General features: G+C 37.9%; 2 protein-coding genes across 3 annotated transcripts in view; both read left to right on the forward strand.

Annotated features, from left to right (window-relative positions):
* Positions 1-8,449, forward strand: part of LOC125704825 (probable serine/threonine-protein kinase nek2) — a 21,959-nt gene extending 13,510 nt beyond the window's left edge. Inside the window, exons 9-12 of the mRNA XM_048970903.1 lie at positions 4,097-4,294; positions 5,154-5,199; positions 5,354-5,453; positions 6,623-8,449. Of these exons, the coding sequence (XP_048826860.1) occupies positions 4,097-4,294; positions 5,154-5,199; positions 5,354-5,453; positions 6,623-7,439 (1,161 nt within the window). The 3' untranslated portion in view covers positions 7,440-8,449. The remainder of the gene's footprint in view (positions 1-4,096; positions 4,295-5,153; positions 5,200-5,353; positions 5,454-6,622) is intronic.
* The window catches only part of LOC125704824 (probable serine/threonine-protein kinase DDB_G0284251), a 23,663-nt gene extending 3,380 nt beyond the window's left edge, over positions 1-20,283 (forward strand). Inside the window, exons 1-11 of one of the 2 annotated variants that reach the window (XM_048970901.1) lie at positions 12,617-13,120; positions 13,233-13,332; positions 13,591-13,694; positions 13,957-14,040; positions 14,174-14,241; positions 14,926-15,012; positions 15,798-15,852; positions 16,022-16,222; positions 17,231-17,279; positions 17,771-17,888; positions 18,099-20,283. In XM_048970901.1, the coding sequence (XP_048826858.1) occupies positions 12,983-13,120; positions 13,233-13,332; positions 13,591-13,694; positions 13,957-14,040; positions 14,174-14,241; positions 14,926-15,012; positions 15,798-15,852; positions 16,022-16,222; positions 17,231-17,279; positions 17,771-17,888; positions 18,099-18,960 (1,866 nt within the window). In that variant the 5' untranslated portion in view covers positions 12,617-12,982 and the 3' untranslated portion in view covers positions 18,961-20,283. Of the gene's footprint in view, positions 1-12,616; positions 13,121-13,232; positions 13,333-13,590; positions 13,695-13,956; positions 14,041-14,173; positions 14,242-14,925; positions 15,013-15,797; positions 15,853-16,021; positions 16,223-17,230; positions 17,280-17,770; positions 17,889-18,098 lie in introns of those variants that run through there. The other variant, XM_048970900.1, reaches the window with a different exon arrangement.
* The last annotated feature ends 202 nt before the right edge of the window (positions 20,284-20,485 follow it).

A 20,485-nucleotide genomic window follows, 5' to 3' on the forward strand; every position in this document is an offset into this window, starting at 1 on the left:
ATTAATAATCAAAAACACATCTGAAAGACTTTCTTGTTTTGTTCTAATGTGCCTAATGTACGTTAATGTTACTTGGTCCATCTCTTTGTGTGGAAACACTCGCATATTTTTTATACAGAAAACAGCAACTGCCACATAGCAATGGATTACTGTGAAGATGGAGATCTCTCTGAAAAGATTGAAGCACAAAAAATTAAAGGCGCTCCATTCTCAGAAGACCTGGTAACCTACAGACAGATTTCAGTTGTTGTAACAGGTCCCTGCAAATCCCTAGACATTTGACTATAATCTGTAATGTAAAGTGTTCTAGATATATGGTAAAAATTACAAGAAATGTTACATATATGGACACAGATAGATACTTATGAAGTTATTGCACATTCTACATTGTTTTTACACTTGATGATTTCTTTGGTAAGTGGTATGGTGGTGCAGCGGTTGGCACTGCTGCCTCACAGCAAGAAGGTCCTGGGTTTGGTCCCAGGTTCTTTCTGTGTGATTACAGTGATGAATGGTGATGCATTTGTGTTTGTTTTACAGATCCTGGACTGGTTTGTACAGATCTGCCTGGGCCTGAAATATGTTCATGACAGGAATATTGTACACAGAGATATAAAGCCTCAGGTAGAGACCACGGGTTTATTTTACCATTCACACTTAGTTTTGTATGTATGCATGTGTGAGTGTGCCTTGTGATGGGCTGATGCCCCATCCTGGGTTGGTCCCTGCCTTGCACCCATAGCCTCCAGGATAGGCTCTGTACCCCCTGAGACTCTGAATAGGATGAGTGGCTGCAGAAAAGGGGTGGATGGTTGGATGGATGGATGGATGGACTGACTTACTTTTGTAAGTAAAGTAAAATCACTATGACCACTGTATTGTTAATCTTTGCTGTTTATCTACATACTAGAATGTGTTTTTTACCAAAGAAAAAATCAAGCTGGGAGATTTTGGAGTTTCTAAAATCCTAAACAGGTAATGTATTCATACATCATGTGTTGAATATTGTGTCAGCATAGGGCTGGGCGATACGGTCCAGAAATCATATCTCGATATGTTTTAGCTGAACCGAGATATACAATATATATCTCGATATTAATTTCCCATAAAGTAATAACAAATAGACAGTTCCAAGTCAGAGCCAAATGTCCCCAATATCACACGGACAATATTTACAGACAGCTGTAACATAAACGCAACACTAACTATATCAATATAAGTGATATTGCCTCATCCTACATCTCGTATGAAAATATATCGATATATCGTAAAAACTCGATCCTACCTTGTCAGGTTTTCCTACCTTACTGCATTTCAACAGATCAACCAATTGATCGGTGCTACCTTACCAAAAATGTCATTGTCATTTTTATGGGCTGAAACTGAACGCGGGTAGTCCAAAGAATAAACTAGTAACTAGTATAAAAAACACAAACTAATGTAATGTAAAGAGTCTGAAATACCTTATAAGATTAAGTGTTAAAACATGTCAGGAAATTCGACATGCATACAAAACATTCATAGTAAATCAGCTACAACGTAGTAAAGTGTGATCATTGTATTTCATAAAATTTTTCAAATGTGTTAATGTTGAAAACGCAGAAATCAGATTAATTAAGCAAGACTCAGCCGTAACTCCAGCGCAAGGTAGGATAGATCTATGGGCGGTTCTTCGAGCATGAGAAAAGGGGCGTGATTTCGCTCTCTTCACTAACTTACTTCGCGTCCGTCTCCATGTTGGCTGCATGCAGGACTTGTGAGTGACGGGATGGGGGGCGGGTTTGTTCGGAGGGGGGGAGGGGCAGGGCAGGCCGCAGTTTTGCAAGTGACAGACAGGGTGAGGAGACAGGCAAATTGGAGGCTCTACAAGTATAATTCTAAAGCAACACTAATTATATCAATATAAACGATATTGTCTCAACCTACATCTTGTATGAAAATATATCGATATATTGTAAAAACTTGATATATCGCCCAGCCCTATGTCAGCATATCATAATACCTGTATTCTGGGTCCAGAGTGGCCTGGGCAGCAAAGCATCCTGTATGTGAGCCTGACTTCTGCTACCCAAATGTCTTAATAATTTCCTGATTCACAAAGAATTTGTAGGAGACCCATAGGCAGCAGAGCCGAATCACTGTGATTTACCACAACATTAAAAAATTACTTTCATTCTTTTACTGTACAATGTCAGACTCTGAGTTTAGTTCAAACCACTATTCCATGCAACTACATTTGGTTTGTTTACTTAAGACTGACCTAATAATTTTAAATAATTTTACATAAGTGTTCACATTTAAAACGTTTCACCTGCCTAACAATGAAATAGCCATTCATCTGGCCATTTGGAGTAACTACTTATTCAGTGCTAGGCCTCTGTGGCCCTGGAGATCATCCCTGGGTTCACTGTAGATGTTACTCTATATACATTTCACTAGTATGGAATACTATTAAAGATAATTTGCTTGACAATAAAGGATAATTTAAGATATTTGCTTCATAGATTAGGTAAAATAGCAGTATTCATTATTCAATCTACAGTGCGAATTGTGTTGTTATAATGATACTTTATTATTTTTCTTCCAGGAAAAATGAATATGCAAAAAACAAGTTAATAACACCTATTTATATTGCTCCCGATCTGTGGAAAAGCAAACATTTTAATAAAAAAAGGTATTGTATCTGACATAAGATTTACTGCATGTTGTTCTGAATATGTTTAAATTTTGAATAATTAAATCCGATTAAGTTATCCTTAACCATAAAGTCCTGGGCAGTAAAAGAAAGTTGTGTTTAGAAGACCTTCATGTTGGTGTTGAATTATGATTTTATGTCTGCCAAAGTGTGTTAGTTTAGCCGTTTCAAAATCTTAGCAGAACCACTAGCAGAACCTATTTGGCTAATCAATACCTCATTGAGTTCTTTCGTGAAATTAATTAATTTAATTAGCTGGTGGTGAAATTTCACAAGTATGTGGAATAGGAGAGATTTGAGAACTGAAGCGGTGATATCAGGCACTTTTTGGAGAACAGAAGGAATTCTTGTCATTTTTATTGTGTTACTGGTAATTTGCACATGGTCTAATGTAAAAAAAAAAATCCCTGAGAAAAAAATACACTTACTACCCAGAAAAACAGCTTTAAACATTTTATTTGCCTAAGATTTTTTTTACAGTACTGCATGTCTCTGTTATATACATATTATATACATGTTATTTTTTGAAGAACCATCACAAAGGATATCCTAATCCTGTATCACTATTGACACACCACACTATTAGATTAGATTATTATATCAAATATAAGATTTCGTTAAGAGAAATTATATTTTTAAAACAGTGCAAATCATTAAAAAAAATTTACAAAAATATTCATCATAATAAATATACAGTGGGGGCAGCACGGTGGTGCAGTGTCACGTGAACACGTCATCTTTAAGGACGTAAAGTGGAGCTCTGGTTAGGTTTAGGGTTAAGGTTAAGGTTAGGGTTTATTCGCTGTAACACAGAGTTGAGGTCACGTATTTACGGTGGAGCTCCTCTCTACAGGCGTCTGCTGCTGGACCCTTCTCCGTTCATTGGGGGCCAGTGTGTCCGTTCATGCGCGTTGGCTGCTGATCTGTCTTTTCCTTCAACGCAACTTCCTTGCTTATCGCTTGTGTCACAAAATGTTGTGCTCCGCTAACTTTATTTACTGTAGGATACGCCAAATTTATACAGATTACTAACTTCTGGCCAGCAAAACACGTGTCTGATTAATATTTTTAGGCTTTCTACTAATCTGCTTATTGAATTGTGGGTGAAAATAATGTTGGTTTTCTAGAGGACAATTGATCGACCAATTGATAAGATAGTCGATAGATTAACACTGACCAACCTTTTTCTCATCATCAGTGATATCTGGGCTTTGGGCTGTGTGCTGTATGAACTCTGCACACTTGAATTTGCTGTGAGTATCACCAATCATCTTTTTATAACTGTATGCACATAATAGATGCAGGTCAGCTTCTAAAATTCATTTGGTATTTCATATAGATGTTGCCATTTATCTTGCAGAAACACAGACTAGATAACTACAATCTTCCAATTCCTCCTAGTTTTCACACCAGGAACAATTCTTCATGTACGAGTTATGGAGCAAGCCATCTCCACATCTTTCTGAGAATTTCTCAGCTGAGCTGCGCCATCTGGTGGATGAACTCCTTCATAAGGACCCGGCACGCAGACCCACCATTGACGGCATACTAAAGAAAGAATTCTTAGTTAAACAGATACCCAGGCAACTCTTATTAATGGTGAATTCATCCTTATAATTTATGTACTTACTGATGGTTGTAATTTAATAAATTTCATCACAAAAAACTGTACAGTAATTTTATCTATGTTAATAAATAGGGATTTTTCATTGCCGTATTTCAAGCTCTTGCGATTGTATAACTTCTTTTTATTATAAGTTCTCAAAACTCTTTCTTATCTAGATCTACAAAATTAATTAGGTTTTATAACAACACATTTGATGTTGGTGTTGTGCAGATTTTGGTGTCATACTGTAGGCAAATAAAATGTATTTAATTTAAATGTAAATCAATTATAATAGACTTGAAAAATATTTTCTTAAATTTTACAAATTGTTTAAATGATGGGGGCGGCATGGTGGTGCAGTGGTTAGCACTGTCGCCTCACACCTCTGGGGCCCGGGTTCGAGTCTCCGCCTGGGTCACATGTGTGCGGAGTTTGCATGTTCTCCCCGTGTCGTCGTGGGGTTTCCTCCGGGTACTCCGGTTTCCCCCCACAGTCCAAAAACATGCTGAGGCTAATTGGAGTTTCTAGATTGCCCATAGGTGTGCATGTGTGAGTGAATGGTGTGTGAGTGTGCCCTGCGATGGGGTGGCCCCCCATCCTGGGTTGTTCCCTGCCTCGTGCCCATTGATTCCGGGATAGGCTCCGGACCCCCCGCGACCCAATAGGATAAGCGGTTTGGAAAATGGATGGATGGATGGATGTTTAAATGATCTGTGTATTATAATATTTCCTTCTAATATCAATAATCAAATGATAATCGATAATCAAAGAGTAAAAATTTGAATATTTACCATTACATTGTTACAGATAAGATATTGCACAAATATTTATGTTGCTTTTTGGTTTACAAAGGAAGAAGTCTTAGTGGTTCCTGCACCTTTTCCATTAAACGAACCAGGTAAATTGGATGTTCCGAAATGAAGCACTATTCTGTGCAGCTTATTCAGCTTGTTCCGAAATTAAGCGCTTTTTTTTGCATTAGTATGTCAACATTGGCAAAATTATATTTACAGCTGATAAATTGTTAGTAACACATGGCATTTCTTGTTCAGGAATTTATGACTGGAATAATCAGGAAGTGCCCCGTGACTCTGACCAGGATCGGCGTTTGGAGGAAGGATGTATGGACAATCAGGAAATGCCCGTGGAAAGGTAAACACAATACGAGTCACTTCCAGGGCTCAACGTGGCACGAGCCGTGCAACTATGTCAACTGCATCTCCAGGGGCTCCCAGCCGGGGAATACCCACCGTTAACCTGACTCAGTAGGTTACATGGGTTCATTATTCCAGGAAGGACAGAGACGTGCATCCAACCAGAAAAATAACAGTTAATATGTACAAAGTGATATCTGTGATTTTATTTGTATATTTCTTTTAAAAATCACTTAATTTTCAGTTCATGCCTGTGTGCCACTTCATTCGTAGATAAAAACTATAAGAAAGCTTATGTATTTCTATCATATGTTCATAACATCCGCACACCAGTTCATAGCTCTTTTTACAAAATCAGTAAGATGTAAATTAATAAGCGAAAACATTGTTTTTATAAAGACACACTCTGCCCCCAGCAACAAGATCTCGCTTCCTGTAAGAAGCAGACTTTCCAGCTCTGAGTGGTATTATTTAACACGTTCAAAACCATACAGGTTGAGGACACAATGTCCATCTGTATTTCTGACAGGGAGTGAGATTTTGGCACAAAGCCTCCGTGTAACTTGGATGTTTTGGCTGCATCATCCCCACCTTTGCATGCATCACTCTTCCTCCAACGCTGAGTTTGTGAGGACCTCAGTCATTACAATATCTTTATATTATAGTCTGAAAATAAAAAGATATTTGGTGATAGTTCATTTTTAACTGCCATGTAACATTTAACATGCCAAACGCTATAGCTCAGGAGCAGCTGTCCTTTTCTGGTGCTGCTGAATGTTACTGCCATTGGGTAATAATACCCCGTGGTAGTGATGTAGTCAAAACCAGCTAAACCAGTACCAAGTTCTTACCAAGACCAGAGTGTAAAAAAGACGGAGACATTTGGCGCCCTGTACCCATCCTGCTAAACTGTGCTGCGTATGTTCTCACTCAAATGAATGTAAATCTAACGATGACATGGCAAAATATGATCCAAAATTAAATTCACACCACGCAATCTGCCCCCTCCCCCACTTCAATAAAACTGATTATGTCAATGGAATGTAGCTTGAAATTTGAGATCAATTTCACTGTTTTACATCCACTGGCCTTCAAATTCCTGCTAGATGATTAACTGCATGAATTTCTAAAACCCTGTATTCATATTGATGTACTTTATTTTACCAGGAATCGGAGATTTTTGATCTCTCAGGTCAACCAAGATATTGAAGCATTTAAAAAACTCTATGACCGAGATGTTGCTGACATCCAGAATGTAGTGAAGAAGCTAGAGACGACTGCAGATGGTCTGGAACGTGTCCACTTCGGTACCACCGTAGGGAGCCTAACAGGGGGGGTGGTAGGTGCTGCAGGGGGGGTCACCTCCGTAGTTGGACTCATTCTTGCACCCTTCACTTTGGGAGCCTCTCTGATTGTCACTGGTGTGGGGATTGGTGTTGCTGTAGCTGGGGGGGTCACTAGCGCCGTCTCCAATATCACCAACATGGTGAACCAGTCAATGGACCGTAAGACTACTGAGGCGATCGTTAGTGAATATCGGGAGAAAATGGAACCCATCCTAATGAGTGTGGAAGGCATCAGAACCGGCATTGAAAATTTAAAGGAGAATGAGAGCTGCACAAATATTGCTAATTTGGCACAGACTGCATCGAGAGCAGGGAGGGGCCTGGGTGGCATTGCAGAGCTTGTCCGTCTGACGCAGGTGATTAACGTCGGTAAGGTGGCTGCTCAAGCGGCCAGAGCTGTACGGGTGGCAGAGGCCTTCACAGCGGTGCTGTCTGGTCTCTTCATTGCCCTCGATGTCTATTTCATTGTTACGGATGCCAAAGAGATCCACAACATAAGGAAAAGATCTCAAAAGCAAGATGAAATAAAATCAGCCACAATGAAGCTTGTAGCTAATATCAGGGAGATGGTTTCTAGCTTTAAGGAGAATTTAGATGTGTTGGAAAGTACAAGGGAGGAACTGATGACTGAAGGGTAGACTGTGAACTATTTATGTCCTTTCAGATTGACCAGTTTTATATGGCATTCTTCTATGTACGTCATGTAAACTAATGCAATATATAACGCATTTTACTAATAGTTTGACTACTTCCTGTAAGGAACTAAGGATGCCCCAATGTTCCTGGTTGGTAATTTATATACAGGCAGCAAACTTTGGTCATGAGAAAGGCATGGAGGCCCCATTTGACATCATTAGGGTGATATGGAAGTAAATGACCAGAGAAGTGATGGAGTTACCATGTGCTCTCATGGGACGCCTCCATCCCGCCCTGCCTCGTCCCTGTATCAGCCTTGTCATGCTCCAGGAGGCCAGTAATGCAGATGCAAATTTACTGATCACACCTATACACAATAGCTGGTAAGGGGCAGTGCTATTGTAGTTCGGGATCATTTTCAATTTTCAAATTTTGAAATCCAGTTTAGTTTTAGTTACTTTTCAGTGAGGTTTTGTTAGTTTTTATTTTAAATATATATTTCTATTTAATTTTTCTATATTTTTATTATAGTTTACAGTAACTATGGATATATTTAGCATTGTCAAGTTATTTTATGTTTCTGATCATTATCATAATCATAGATAAACATGATTACACATACTGTAGCAAATAATGTAGTAATGTCCTCAAAATGGGTAAACCATTTTCCAGGTATTGTTAATGGTAATTACAGATAAATCATTACTTTAACTTGAGTTAAAAATAGTTGTGGAATCAGTTGTTTTATAGTTTTCATTTAGTTGTAGTTTATTTTATTCTTATATCTTATGTCAGTTTATGAAATTGTTTTCTTGTAATTTTCTTATTGGGTTTTCTTTAACAATAATATCCCCAGTTAGGGAGTTTTTTGGAGTATAAAAAGGGGTAAAGAACTGTCCTTACTTTGTATTTGGGCTGCCTTTCAATACCCATTGTATGAATGAATGAATCATCACATGTCTGTTCTGTATTACACAAATTATATCAATAAATCATAACTTTGCTAAAACTATGTTGGCGAGAATCTTTGTAAATGGATTCCTACTATATTGCTGAAATACATTTAATTCTGTAAATGTATCCATAGCATTTTAGTAAACGATCTGCATTGGCCAGTTTATGCCCAATATATGTGCATGTATCCATAAGATGTAATAAAAATTTACAAAGTAACTGTTTAGGCAGACAAACCACACGTCCCAATTTTCTGTAGATCCCCTCAAATTTTCCATTCCACTTACCCAGTGGTTTATTGTGAGCCTGGAGCCTCAAGGACAACCTGGATAAGATGCCAGTCCTTTGGTGGGAACTATACATACTTACGTATCAGTCACCCTAAGTCTTCGCATGGTCATATACTGTAGCCTGTGAATTTGTAACACAATTTCCAGTATTAGTTCTCAAATGCATTATCACCAATTGTGGGAAAATGTTGGTTAAATAGGAAGTGTCCTGTCCCGCCTATCTAGGTCCACCTCTTACATTTAATTATGTTTTAAATCTTTCGGAGTACAGTACCATTTCCATAGAGACGAATAAACATAAACAGACAGATTTATTGGACAGGGCTTCATTTTCTGTTCATTACTTGATTGAGCACTTTGTAAATAGGATCCACTTTGTTTTATGCCCTCGTCTGAATTTGTCAGAGAGGACTTCCTCCATTGGCACCACAGGAGGAAGGCAACCACCTCTGTCAGGTCAGGTGATTGGTCAACGAACTAGGAAGGACGGTCTCAGTTCATTATTAGTCAGAACCTGGAAAACACAACCGTTGGCCTGTATCGTGAAACAGAATTTCTTGCTTAGCTGGATAACTTGTCAGATTTACGGTAGTCTCTGTGAAATATAAGGGAACAAAGATAAAGTCAATTTAAACTATGGTGCCATAAATCCATCAAGTTATCCAGCGACAGTAAGCAAGAAATCCAACTTGGTGATATAGGCCCCTGTTCTCGACTATTCCTCCCCAGTTTAAATGGACTTTATCTTCGCTGACTTATATTTAGCTGAGGCTACTGTAAATCTGATATGTTATCGACCAATCACGTCTTGTCTTTACATGTAGTCAGTAAAAATACTCATGCTCACAAAAGATGGGAATAAATATATACGATTTTAGAGTTTACAAACATTTTTAACTGTGAAATTTTATTGTCTTTACCTGCTAAAAATTGTTAGTGGAACGAAATGTAGCAGAAGCTAACTGGTCTGCTAATGGTTTTCAGAGTTAGTAGAAATGCTAATCCACTAACAAAAAAGTTATCTTTGGTAATTAGCAATTGTGGAACCCTGCTCTTCACTGTTGACTAAAGGCTTTTTTGCTAGCATTTGCTTAATGAGGAAGAGTTTATGGCGCAAAACAATTTTTATTTTCCCCATGCCTGACCTTTTCCTAACTGCATTCATTTTTGTCAAATACTTACTTATGACATAATGGTTTCTGCCATCATTTTAGTAATTTCAAGAATTGATGTCTGTCACGATCGGTGCCGGTGAACGGGTGATCGCTTGGGCAGGTAAGTGGGTAAGGAGCAGGCAAGCAGGCGAAGTCGGGGAAAACGGGGATTTATTAAAAGGATCGGGTAAAAGGGACGGGCAGGACGGATCACAAGCACTGACATTAACAACATCAATGATGGACAAGAAACCAACGCAAGACACGGACTGAAATACACAAGACTGGGCAAACATAATCAGACACAGCTGGGTACAATCAGGGAAGCACACGTGGATAATCAGGGGGGCGTGGCACACAGGAGGATCGTACGAGCTGGGCGTGACAATGTCCCCAAATTTCTTAATTAATTGTCATTTCCATCCATCCATCCATCCATCCATCCATCCATCCATCCATCCACTTGTCCTATTGAGGGTCGTGGGAGAGTTTAGAGGCTATACCAGAGGCTACAGCTGGAAGGCAGGGAACAACCCAGAATGGGGCACCAATCCATCACAGAGCACATTCACACACCTATTATCATTTCCTAAGTAAATAAATCTATTTTGCATTCCCGCAGCTTTATTAAGAAATTGAAACAACTTCCTTAATAAACAATTGTAGGAAACACAACTGCAGGAAAAAGTGCAGAGGTGACAGTAGGCTTTATATTCAGGTACATAATTTTTATCATTTTTAATAATTTTTTATTCACAACACAACCGAATGACATCAAAGCATGCAACAGGCTTAATGAAGTGAACAGCCACCAATAATCAAGAGCTTTTTGTGAGAATTACATAAGCTACAGAACTAGCAAATCCTTCGCCACACCTTCTGGAGTCAAAGGCCGCTATGTTGCATAAAGCACAAGGCATAACTAACATTATAGATGTGTCCAAGTCCATTTTGCTGTTTCGGAAATGGACGTGCCAGTGCATGAGGTGAAAATGTGGGCACACACCATATATGGGAGCACCACTGGTCCACCTAAGCCTTTAGAGGTGAAGCAGGCGTGGGATGAGGTATCAGCGAGTGTGTTTCTGGCATCACCTGATCATTCGCTTCAAATGAAAATGGCACGGACAAAAAGATAGTACTCTTAATTTAACATTTTGTGGCACCATCTTTTGCATCAATCACTACCAACAAGTGATCTCTGTACCTCACAGTCAGGCGTCTGCATTTTCCAGCAGGTAGTCTGGCCCACTCTTCCTGAGCAAACTGCTCAAGCTGTCTCGGGGTTGGAGGGTGGCGTCTCCACACTGCGATTTTTAGATCTTTCCATAGATGTTTCATAAGATTAAGATCTGGGCTCATGGAGGCCATTTAAGAATAATCCAATGATTTTTTTCTCAGCCATTCTTGAGTGCTTTCAGCTGTATGGTTTGGGTCATTATCCTGTTTGAGGACCCATGACCAGTGACTCAGGCAGTATGTTTCGCTCCAGGATGCCTTGGTAGTCTTAAGACTTCATTGTGTCCTGCACAGATTCAAAGTTCCCCGTGTCAGATGGAGCAAAGCAGCCCCAAAACAAAACTAAGCCCCTTCTGTGTTTCACAGTAGGTATAGTGTCCTTTTCTTTTAAAGCTTCATTTTTCCTTCTGTAAATATAGAGCTGGTGTGACTGGCCAAACAGCTCCACCTTTGTCTCATCAGTCCAAAGGACTTTCTCCCTGAAATGTTGGGACTTTAACCTGTTCCCATGTTCTCATTCTTCTTATGTTTGATCTGGAATTATGACATACAGTAAAATCCTGTTATAGCAGAATCGTATATAATGGAATTTTGCTCATAACGGACAAACGATTTGGTCCTCAGGGCCGTTTTTAGCAGTAGTTTTGTTCAGCTATAACGGACATGCAGGCTCCGCCTACAAGGCGCGTGGCGTGCCGGTGATATCCAGCGCAGATACGGAGTTGGGATTATTAATAGTCACGCATCTGGTAAATTAAAGTTGGATTACTACATGTACAATATAATAATCTATACCACAGGTGTGTCTGCTGGGGTGTGGCATGAGTAAAGGGTGTCCTGTAGTTGTGTTCTGGGCATACAGCAACTCTGGACATAATGGACTTTGGGTATAACGGACTGTTTGCCAGGTCCCTTGAAGTCTGTTATAATTGGATTTTACTGTATTAAAGAATAATTAATCTGACACATAGGAAATTAAACACTGCATTCAGAAAGTACAATGAACACTACAGTACTTCCGCATTTAATTTGTTGGCCAATTTTTGCCAGCCGTCTTTTCTGGTTTGGGCTGCTTTGGTGGAACCTTGTTGTTGCTGTAGATGGTCTGAAGGCACGCTTTCACAGCTCACGTTAGCAGATCAGTTTCCCCTGCCCTTCTTTTCTACTACCTGGAAAATCCACCATTATAATAGAAATCTGCCCAGGTGTAAGTGCACCTGGCTTTTAAAGGGAATGGGAGATGAGTGTAATTGGGTTAAAGCCGCAAATACACTCAGGACTAATTATGAGACTAAATAAAACCGTTTTGGACCATAAGCCTGGTTCTGCGACTATTTTTCTGCTGATAAACTTGCAATAGTGACTTGGCCACATCCTAAAAGCATTCAGACCATGTGCTTTAGATTGTTAAAACAGAGCCTGTCATCTTTTGTGGTATGTGCTTGTGCACTTGCTACGATATAAGACAATTATTTTTAAGGACATTAAAAGATTGTTGTCCCTTTCCACAAAGATATGATTCCACTATAAACAAACATGCTGTAGCACAACCATGTACTGGTTGCAATCCTATAATAGAGTATAAAGTAGCCTGCTTGGCAAGGAGGTTAGGCAGGGGCAAGGAACATCCTGTTATTCCAGTCTGGTCACATGTTCAAATAAGATGACTGAATACTTATTTATCACATCTGTGTGACGTAGACCATTTCCTAGAAAGCATACACGTGAACTAGACTTAAAGATTTATTCCACTGGGACTGTCAGCATTAGGTCTTTAGCCATTTAGAGAAAAGGAAATAAATTCTTCTCTATAATAATTATTGACAACTCCTGAAAGTACTGTATATGCTCTTTTAGACAGTTTTTAAATATTTAACATAAAAAGAAATTGTACTTTTTTATGCGGAAATGGGTAGTAAACAAAGTCTTCTGACAGACCGTGGCTACACGTTTTTGAAAGATCTTGGAACCAAAAATACTGGCACCGCAGCTCTGGTGAATAAAAATGAGAGGGAATACATCATCAAGACTATCAGCATGACAAACGTAAGTCTGTGGTACTGTCTAAAGCTATCTAACATTATTAAGAAAATGTGCTAAATGTGGAATGTGTTCTCTGGTTCAGTTTACTGATTGTTTGAGTGATTGATTGATTTAGATGGATGATAAAACCATGCAGAGAACTCAAAGGGAAGTGGCCAGTCTGGCAGACACGGACCATCCTCACATTGTCCGCTATGTGGAGTCCTTTACTGACGGTACAGCTGCTGAAATATCGATTGTATATTATGTGGTCAGCTTTTGTGAACACATAAGAACAGGCTTCTCCAATTTTATTTCCCCTAATTCAGCCCTTGATCTGCCTATTGGGAAACATTGCCTTTGATATGAATGAAAAATAATACATCTCAAAGTGTTAAAGATTTTATGCCACAATTTGGAACCATTTTGTTCTAACGTAACATTACTTAGCCCAGTTCCTAATCAAGGAATAATTGGCATATTTTTTTTAACAGAGAACAGCAACTATTACATAGCCATGGATTACTGTGAAGGTGGAGATCTCTCTGAAAAGATTAAAGCCCAAAAAATTAAAGGTGCTCCATTCTCAGAAGACCAGGTAACCTATAGACAGATTTCAATTAACATAGCATGCTACAGTAAATGCCAAAACATTTTGCTGTAATCTCAATGGATTCTAGACTTAAAGCAAAAATGATAAAAATGACACTTATACAGACACTTGTACAAGTATTTCTTAAACATTTGCTCATTCTATATTTTTAAATTTACAATTGGTAACTTCTGTGGAAGTTAATCATCATTTCAATACATTTTTGCATATACAGTATGGCATGCCCCCATGAGTGTTTGTTTTCCAGATCCTGGACTGGTTTGTGCAGATCTGCTTGGCCCTGAAATATGTGCATGACAGGAATATTGTACACAGAAACATAAAGCCTCAGGTTAATTTTACCATTGTTCGACAAATGTTTGTTTTACCGTTCAGATGTGTAAGAACACTGTACAGTTGAAGCACTTTTAAAGGGAAAGTAAAAGCACTATATTATCAATCTTTGCTTTTTTTCTACTTACTAGAATATCTTTTTGGCCAAAGAAAAAGCCATCAAGCTGGGAGACTTTGGAGTGTCTAAAGTCCTACACCGGTAATGTATTCAGACATCATGTATTGAATGCTATGCCTGCATGTCATAACACATACGTTCAGGGTGCAGAGCAGGCAGGACAGCAGACACATCATGTTGCTCCCCAAATTGCTTCTGTGACCAGGACACCTTGGTAATAGACCAAATTGGTATCGTTCTGTTGGAGTCATGAAGAAGAATAGTCAGCATGTGATGGTCTCGGACGTATCAGACCAGCTGCTCTTGGTTGGCAAATGCTGGGAGTTAAATTTCCTGATTCACAAAGAATTTGCAGGAGATCCATAGACAGGAAGACTGCCCTTCTGATTCTGAGTTTAGCTGAAACCCACTATTCCCTGAAGCAACATGCAGATTTGTTTGCTGATGACTGACACATATAATAGGAATGTTTTACATACCTATACACATGTGAATCATTTCACCTGCCTAATACTGAAATTACCATTTATCTGTCTATCTGGAATAACTGCTTATTCAATGCAGAGTCTCTGTGACTTTGGAGATAGGAAGTACATGGCACACAGCAGAACGTCCAGCTAGTCTGTAAATGGTTCAATAGTATTTTAGGGTTAATTATTGCAAAGGAATTGTTTTCAGTTTGTTTTATAATTTGAGTAAGACGTGAGTACTTGTAATTCATACTCCATATATTCATATGATGATATGTTATTATTTTCATTCCAGAAAAGATGAATATGCAAATATCAAGTTAGAAACACCTGTTTATATTGCACCAGATCTGTGGAAAAGCAAATGTTTTAATAAGCAAAGGTATTGTATCTGACATTGCATTTACGTCTGGTTCTCAACACACTTAAATTTTGCATTTTAATTATATACTTAATGTTTTCTTTAAATTGGGTACTTAAAAGAATATTCCAAACCTTTGTATTGCTAGAGATGCACAAAACTGACGTAGAATTTGCCCAAAATAAAAGATCATTAAATTATCTTTTAGATATTTCATATAGAGGTAAAAGTTATTTAAAAATAATCGTTTAAAAGGTCAAGGTCAACAAGCCCTGAAATGGATTACTGTATAAGTGAATTTTGATTGGGGTCCAAACTCATTATTTTAGTAATTGGCAACATGTTTGGTCAGGAACAAGCAAATTTTACTACACATCTGCTGTAATAGTGATTTTTGTGATATATAGTTGTTTCCCTGTTTAAAACTAAACAATGGCTCATATGTATAATATTCCATTTCATATTTCACTATTAAACAAATCTACTTACTACTTTCATATTTCACTTATTAAACATCCTTACTTACAAGGTCAGGCTCAATTTATGTTTTGCTCAAATAAATGAACAATGCTGGCATGTTAGAAATCTTTGAACACGTTGGATATTGTGTAATTATTCATGCAGCATTAGAAACATCACTGTGTAATTTGTATTTTGTAAATTTAATTATTAATATAGTTAATATAGTTTTAGATGTCTTTACAAGTGTTCAGTTAAATATTACAATAAGTGTTCAGTAAATAACAAAAACATCTGTCAGTGGCAGCTACATATCACACTGACTCATCTTTCCTTATCACCATCAGTGACATCTGGGCTTTGGGCTGTGTGCTGTATGAACTCTGCACACTCGAATTTGCTGTGAGTATCACACATCATTGTTTTGTGATTGCATCAGTGTAAAATATGACAGAAGAGATGCAGGCAGCCTTCTAAAATTAATTAGGTGTCAGGTGTTTAGGGAGTACAACCCATAGATGTTACCAGCTACTGCATGTAACATATATATATAATTACAATCTTCTCTTAGTTTTCACTACAGCAAAATCTTCTCTTCATGTTCGAGTTATGGAAAAGTCCACCAACAAGAGTTTCGGAGAATTTCTCAGCTGAGCTGCGCCATCTGGTGGATGAACTCCTTCATAAGGACCCGGCACGCAGACCCAACATTGACGGCATACTAAAGAAAACCATCATAGCTAAACGGATACCCAAACAGTTCTTATTCATGGTGAATTTATCTTTATAATCTATACATATAACAATGGCTATACTGTAATTCCTTTCTGACATATTTCATCAAAAAAAAAAAAAAAAACTATAGTATCACTTTACTTTGCAATACTTCGGATACTATTGAAGTGAAAATCATGAACAAATATAATCTCCGCTTAAGATGAATGATGTGTCATCATTCATTTCTTTGTAGTTCCTTCAGTAGTTCATTCAGATTTACAGAACTAAGATTTGGTAATATATAAATATAGTAACCGCTTGGGATAAATGATGCATCACAATTCAGTAACAATGAACAAATGTGGGATTAGTATTTTACCTGTCATTCATTATTTGTTCCTGCATTACTTCCTTCAGTAGTTTCTTCCGTAGTTCACAAAGTTTGCACAATTTACAGATACAGTAACAAGTGTAGATATAGTAATTGCTTGGGATAAAACAAGCCTCACGATTCATTAATGATGAAGAAACATGAGATTAGTTTGTAACGAAAGTAATTTATGGTTATTTAATATGTAATAGCACAATACTACATTATTTGTGTCCCCTGAAGTAAAGCGTTACCAAAACTACTGTAATTTGAGTAGTTTTAATATAAAAAGGGATTTTGTATTGCTAGGTTTGTAAATTAATATTTAACTTAAAAAGCTTGCAAATGTATAACTGCTTGTACACTCAGGATACAGTATCTCAAACATGTTTCTTATCTGGATCTTCTAAATAAATTAGGTTTTATATCGACGATACTTTTCTTGATGGTGTTGTGCAGTGTTATAGGCAGTATTAGACAGAGGAATTTCATGCAAATAAAATGGTTCAGGTGAAAGTGACAAAAACTGAAGTTAAAAAACGTTCAATTTTCCAAAGCTTCTCAAAAGATTTCTGCAACAATATATTCTGAGTGAATCTAATTTCATACTCAAAAAGTAAAAAATTTAACCTTTACAGTTACATAGTTAAGAATAGGATATTATAATTTTTTTTTCTTTTTTGGGGTATAAAGGAAGAAGTCTTAGTAGTTCCTACAACTTTTCTGCTAGAAGAACCACTAGGTAAACCGTGTGAAGCTTATTCTGTGTAATAGGAAATTCATTAGTATTTTGTGCATTAAGATTATGATGCACTTTATTGATCACTGAGGGAAAATTCTGGTGCATAGAGCAGCAAGAATATAGTGCACAGATACACATACATTTAGTGCCAAACAGACAGTGCAAAGACAGTACATAAGGGGCAAATAAGTAAATAAAGTGCAAACAGATTTAAAGAATAGTATGTAAATGTCCTGAAGAACCAAAATACTCAGATGCTTCAGAAATGAATATTTAAAGATAAGAATGTTTGCTTTGGCAATATTCCTTTTTGATGACATATTTTTAAATTTTTACAGTTTATGTTATTGAGAAGGCTGCAAAAGATGTCAATGAAATTTTATCATATGAAAGTTTGCTGATAATAAAGCTTTGTTTTCTATCCTTTCATTTCTTATTTTGTCTTATGTTGTCTTGCATTGTATTCATAACTGGTACGTCATCTGTGTCAGATGACATTTACTCTTCAGGTAACTGGGACTGGAACGATCAGAAAATGCCCTGTATCCTTAAAAATGATAAACAGTTGGAAGACGGATGGATGAATACCCAGGAAATGTCCTTTGACAGGTAAACATGACTATGTATTACTTGATTGTTTAAAATTAAATAATCTTTGGGTAATTTTTAAGATAAAAAATCCTCAGAAATTAAACCTGACTAAGGGAGGTATCTTGCAATTTGAAATTAGGCTCATTGTTTTATACACAACGGCCCTCAAATGTAATTGTTTGAAGTTCTAAATGCCTGCATTCATAATGATGTCCTTCATTTTACCAGCAATCTGAGATACATGATGTCTCAGCTCAATCAAGATATTGACACATTTAAAAATCTCTATGACCGAGATGTTGGTGATATCCTGAGTGTAGTGAAGAAACTGGAGATGACTGCAGAGGGTCTGGAACGCGTCCACTTCCGTACCACCGTAGGGAGCCTGACAGGGGGGGTGGTAGGTGCTGCAGGGGGGGTCACCTCCATAGTTGGGCTCATTCTGGCACCCTTCACTCTGGGAGCCTCTCTGATTGTCACTGGTGTGGGGATTGGTGTTGCTGTAGCTGGAGGGGCAACTAGTGCCGTTTCCAATATCACCAACATGGTGAACCAGTCAATGGACCGTAAGACTATTGAGGAAACCATCAGTGAATACCGGGACAAGATGGAACCCATCCTAATGAGTGTGGAAGACATCATCACAGGCATTCATACCGTAAAGGAGCATGAGAGCTACACAAATGTTGCTAATATGGCACAGGCTGCATTTAGAGCAGGGAGGGGCCTGGGTGGCATTGCAGAGCTTGTCCGTCTGACGCAGGTGATTAACGTCGGTAAGGTGGCTACTCAAGCAGCCAGAGCTGTACGGGTGGCAGAGGCCTTCACAGGGGTGCTGTCTGCTCTCTTCATTGCCCTCGATGTCTATTTCATTGTTAAGGATGCCAAAGAGATCCACAACATAAGACAAGGATCTCAACAGCAAGATGAAATAAAATCAGCCACAATGAAGCTTGTAGCTAATATCAGGGAGATGGTTTCTAGCTTTAAGGAGAAGCTGGGTGAGCTGGAATGTATACGGGCAGAGCTGGAAACTTTAGATCAGAGCTGGAGAGAATCCGACATGCAGGCCATGTCTGGCCCGCATTAAAATAAAAAATATTTTTCAAAGGCTGAAGTTTTATGTAGAAGTCTATAAATGATTATATCTCTAAGCATGAATATATCTTTCTGTGAATTCATAATATATCAATATAAAGAAGCAGTAGTTCAATTAATTTTTGCATTTATTTTCAAAAAATGAAAATGTAAGAAGTATATTATTGTAGTTTTCATTGGACATTTAAATCATTTTAAAAATACCCCCTGCAGACAATTTGAAGCTTGCATTTGGCCCTCCAAAGAAAATAACTGGCCAAGCCTGCTTTTGATTTAAGAAAGTAATTTGTGTTTTCAGAAATAGTCCTGTTTGATATTTCATATTCATATTTTTGTGAATGCAAAATAAAATTATGTTTCCCTTCATTAATAATAAATTTTAATAAATTTTTCCACAAATGTGTAAATATACTATTCATTTATTCTTATTCTTTTTATTTCTTTTCTATGGCATTTTACAAAATGGTGTGAGGGCAGCATATACCTGTAGCTGTGTGTGCAAGTATCAATTAGAGATTATAAAATGTAAATGTAACTTTTAGAGACAATGTACTGGTCCCAGTTTTCTGCATATAACCTGAAATACTGTGCAAAGTGAAATTCCAGTTGAACTGGGAGGGGGGCATTCTGGGAGGGCTGTCAATGTCTTAGGCTTTAAGCAAGAACACTGTGTGTATGTGTGTGTGTGTTTTTGTGTGTGTGTCTTTCGCTGACCCTGAACCTGGAAGCTGAAACCACCTGTGTGTGAAGATAATCGGAGGCTCCATTGCCTTGCTGAGAGAACGAGGGGTATTACACAGGCTGGTCAATGTCACAGAGGAAGATAACAGGGGAGCAGCTGGAAATAGAGAAACAGACATATATTCATATGTAGCCTTATATGTGTGCTGTGTTTAAACTGATTTGCTTGATTGCATGGAATGGATTAAATAGAAATATGTGAAGGGGTAGAAAAAGTGGGATGCAGCTGGTAGCGACTGGCTGTCTGTCCCTGGGCCTGGAGGAATGTGGAGGTGCATGAGGTCATCACCTCTGAGGTCATCACGCTTTCCATCTTAACCAATGGGGTAGAAGATTCCCTTTTAGGGGAGTCACAGAAATGTATAAGAACTAAACCTTTCTGTTGTTTGGGGGGGTCACTTCTTTGGAACGGAAATACTTTTTCTTTGATGTCAACTCTAGGCGCAACCTGCTTTAATAAAGAAATTTTATCTTAAGTCATGTCAGGTAAATTTACTTTGTACTGCACCTGATGTCAAACAGAATTTAAAGAAAGAAAAGCGAGTACAGGTTTTTTACTTAATGTCGTTTGAGGTAGTACCAGGTGAGGAGACAGTAGGAGGCTGTAAAGGTTTATACGTCAGTAAATCTTTGATCAAATCTTATAAACGATTGATTATCGGTTTGCCTCTTGCTTGCTTTGACCTTCCTTCTTTCCTCATAACAAAATAAGGTACCCATTACATTATAACGAACGTTGTTTTAACAAAATCATTAATGTTTCCATTTAAGCAGAT

This window comes from Brienomyrus brachyistius, chromosome 12, assembly GCF_023856365.1.
Source record: "Brienomyrus brachyistius isolate T26 chromosome 12, BBRACH_0.4, whole genome shotgun sequence".
In the NCBI taxonomy this organism is placed as follows: domain Eukaryota; kingdom Metazoa; phylum Chordata; class Actinopteri; order Osteoglossiformes; family Mormyridae; genus Brienomyrus; species Brienomyrus brachyistius.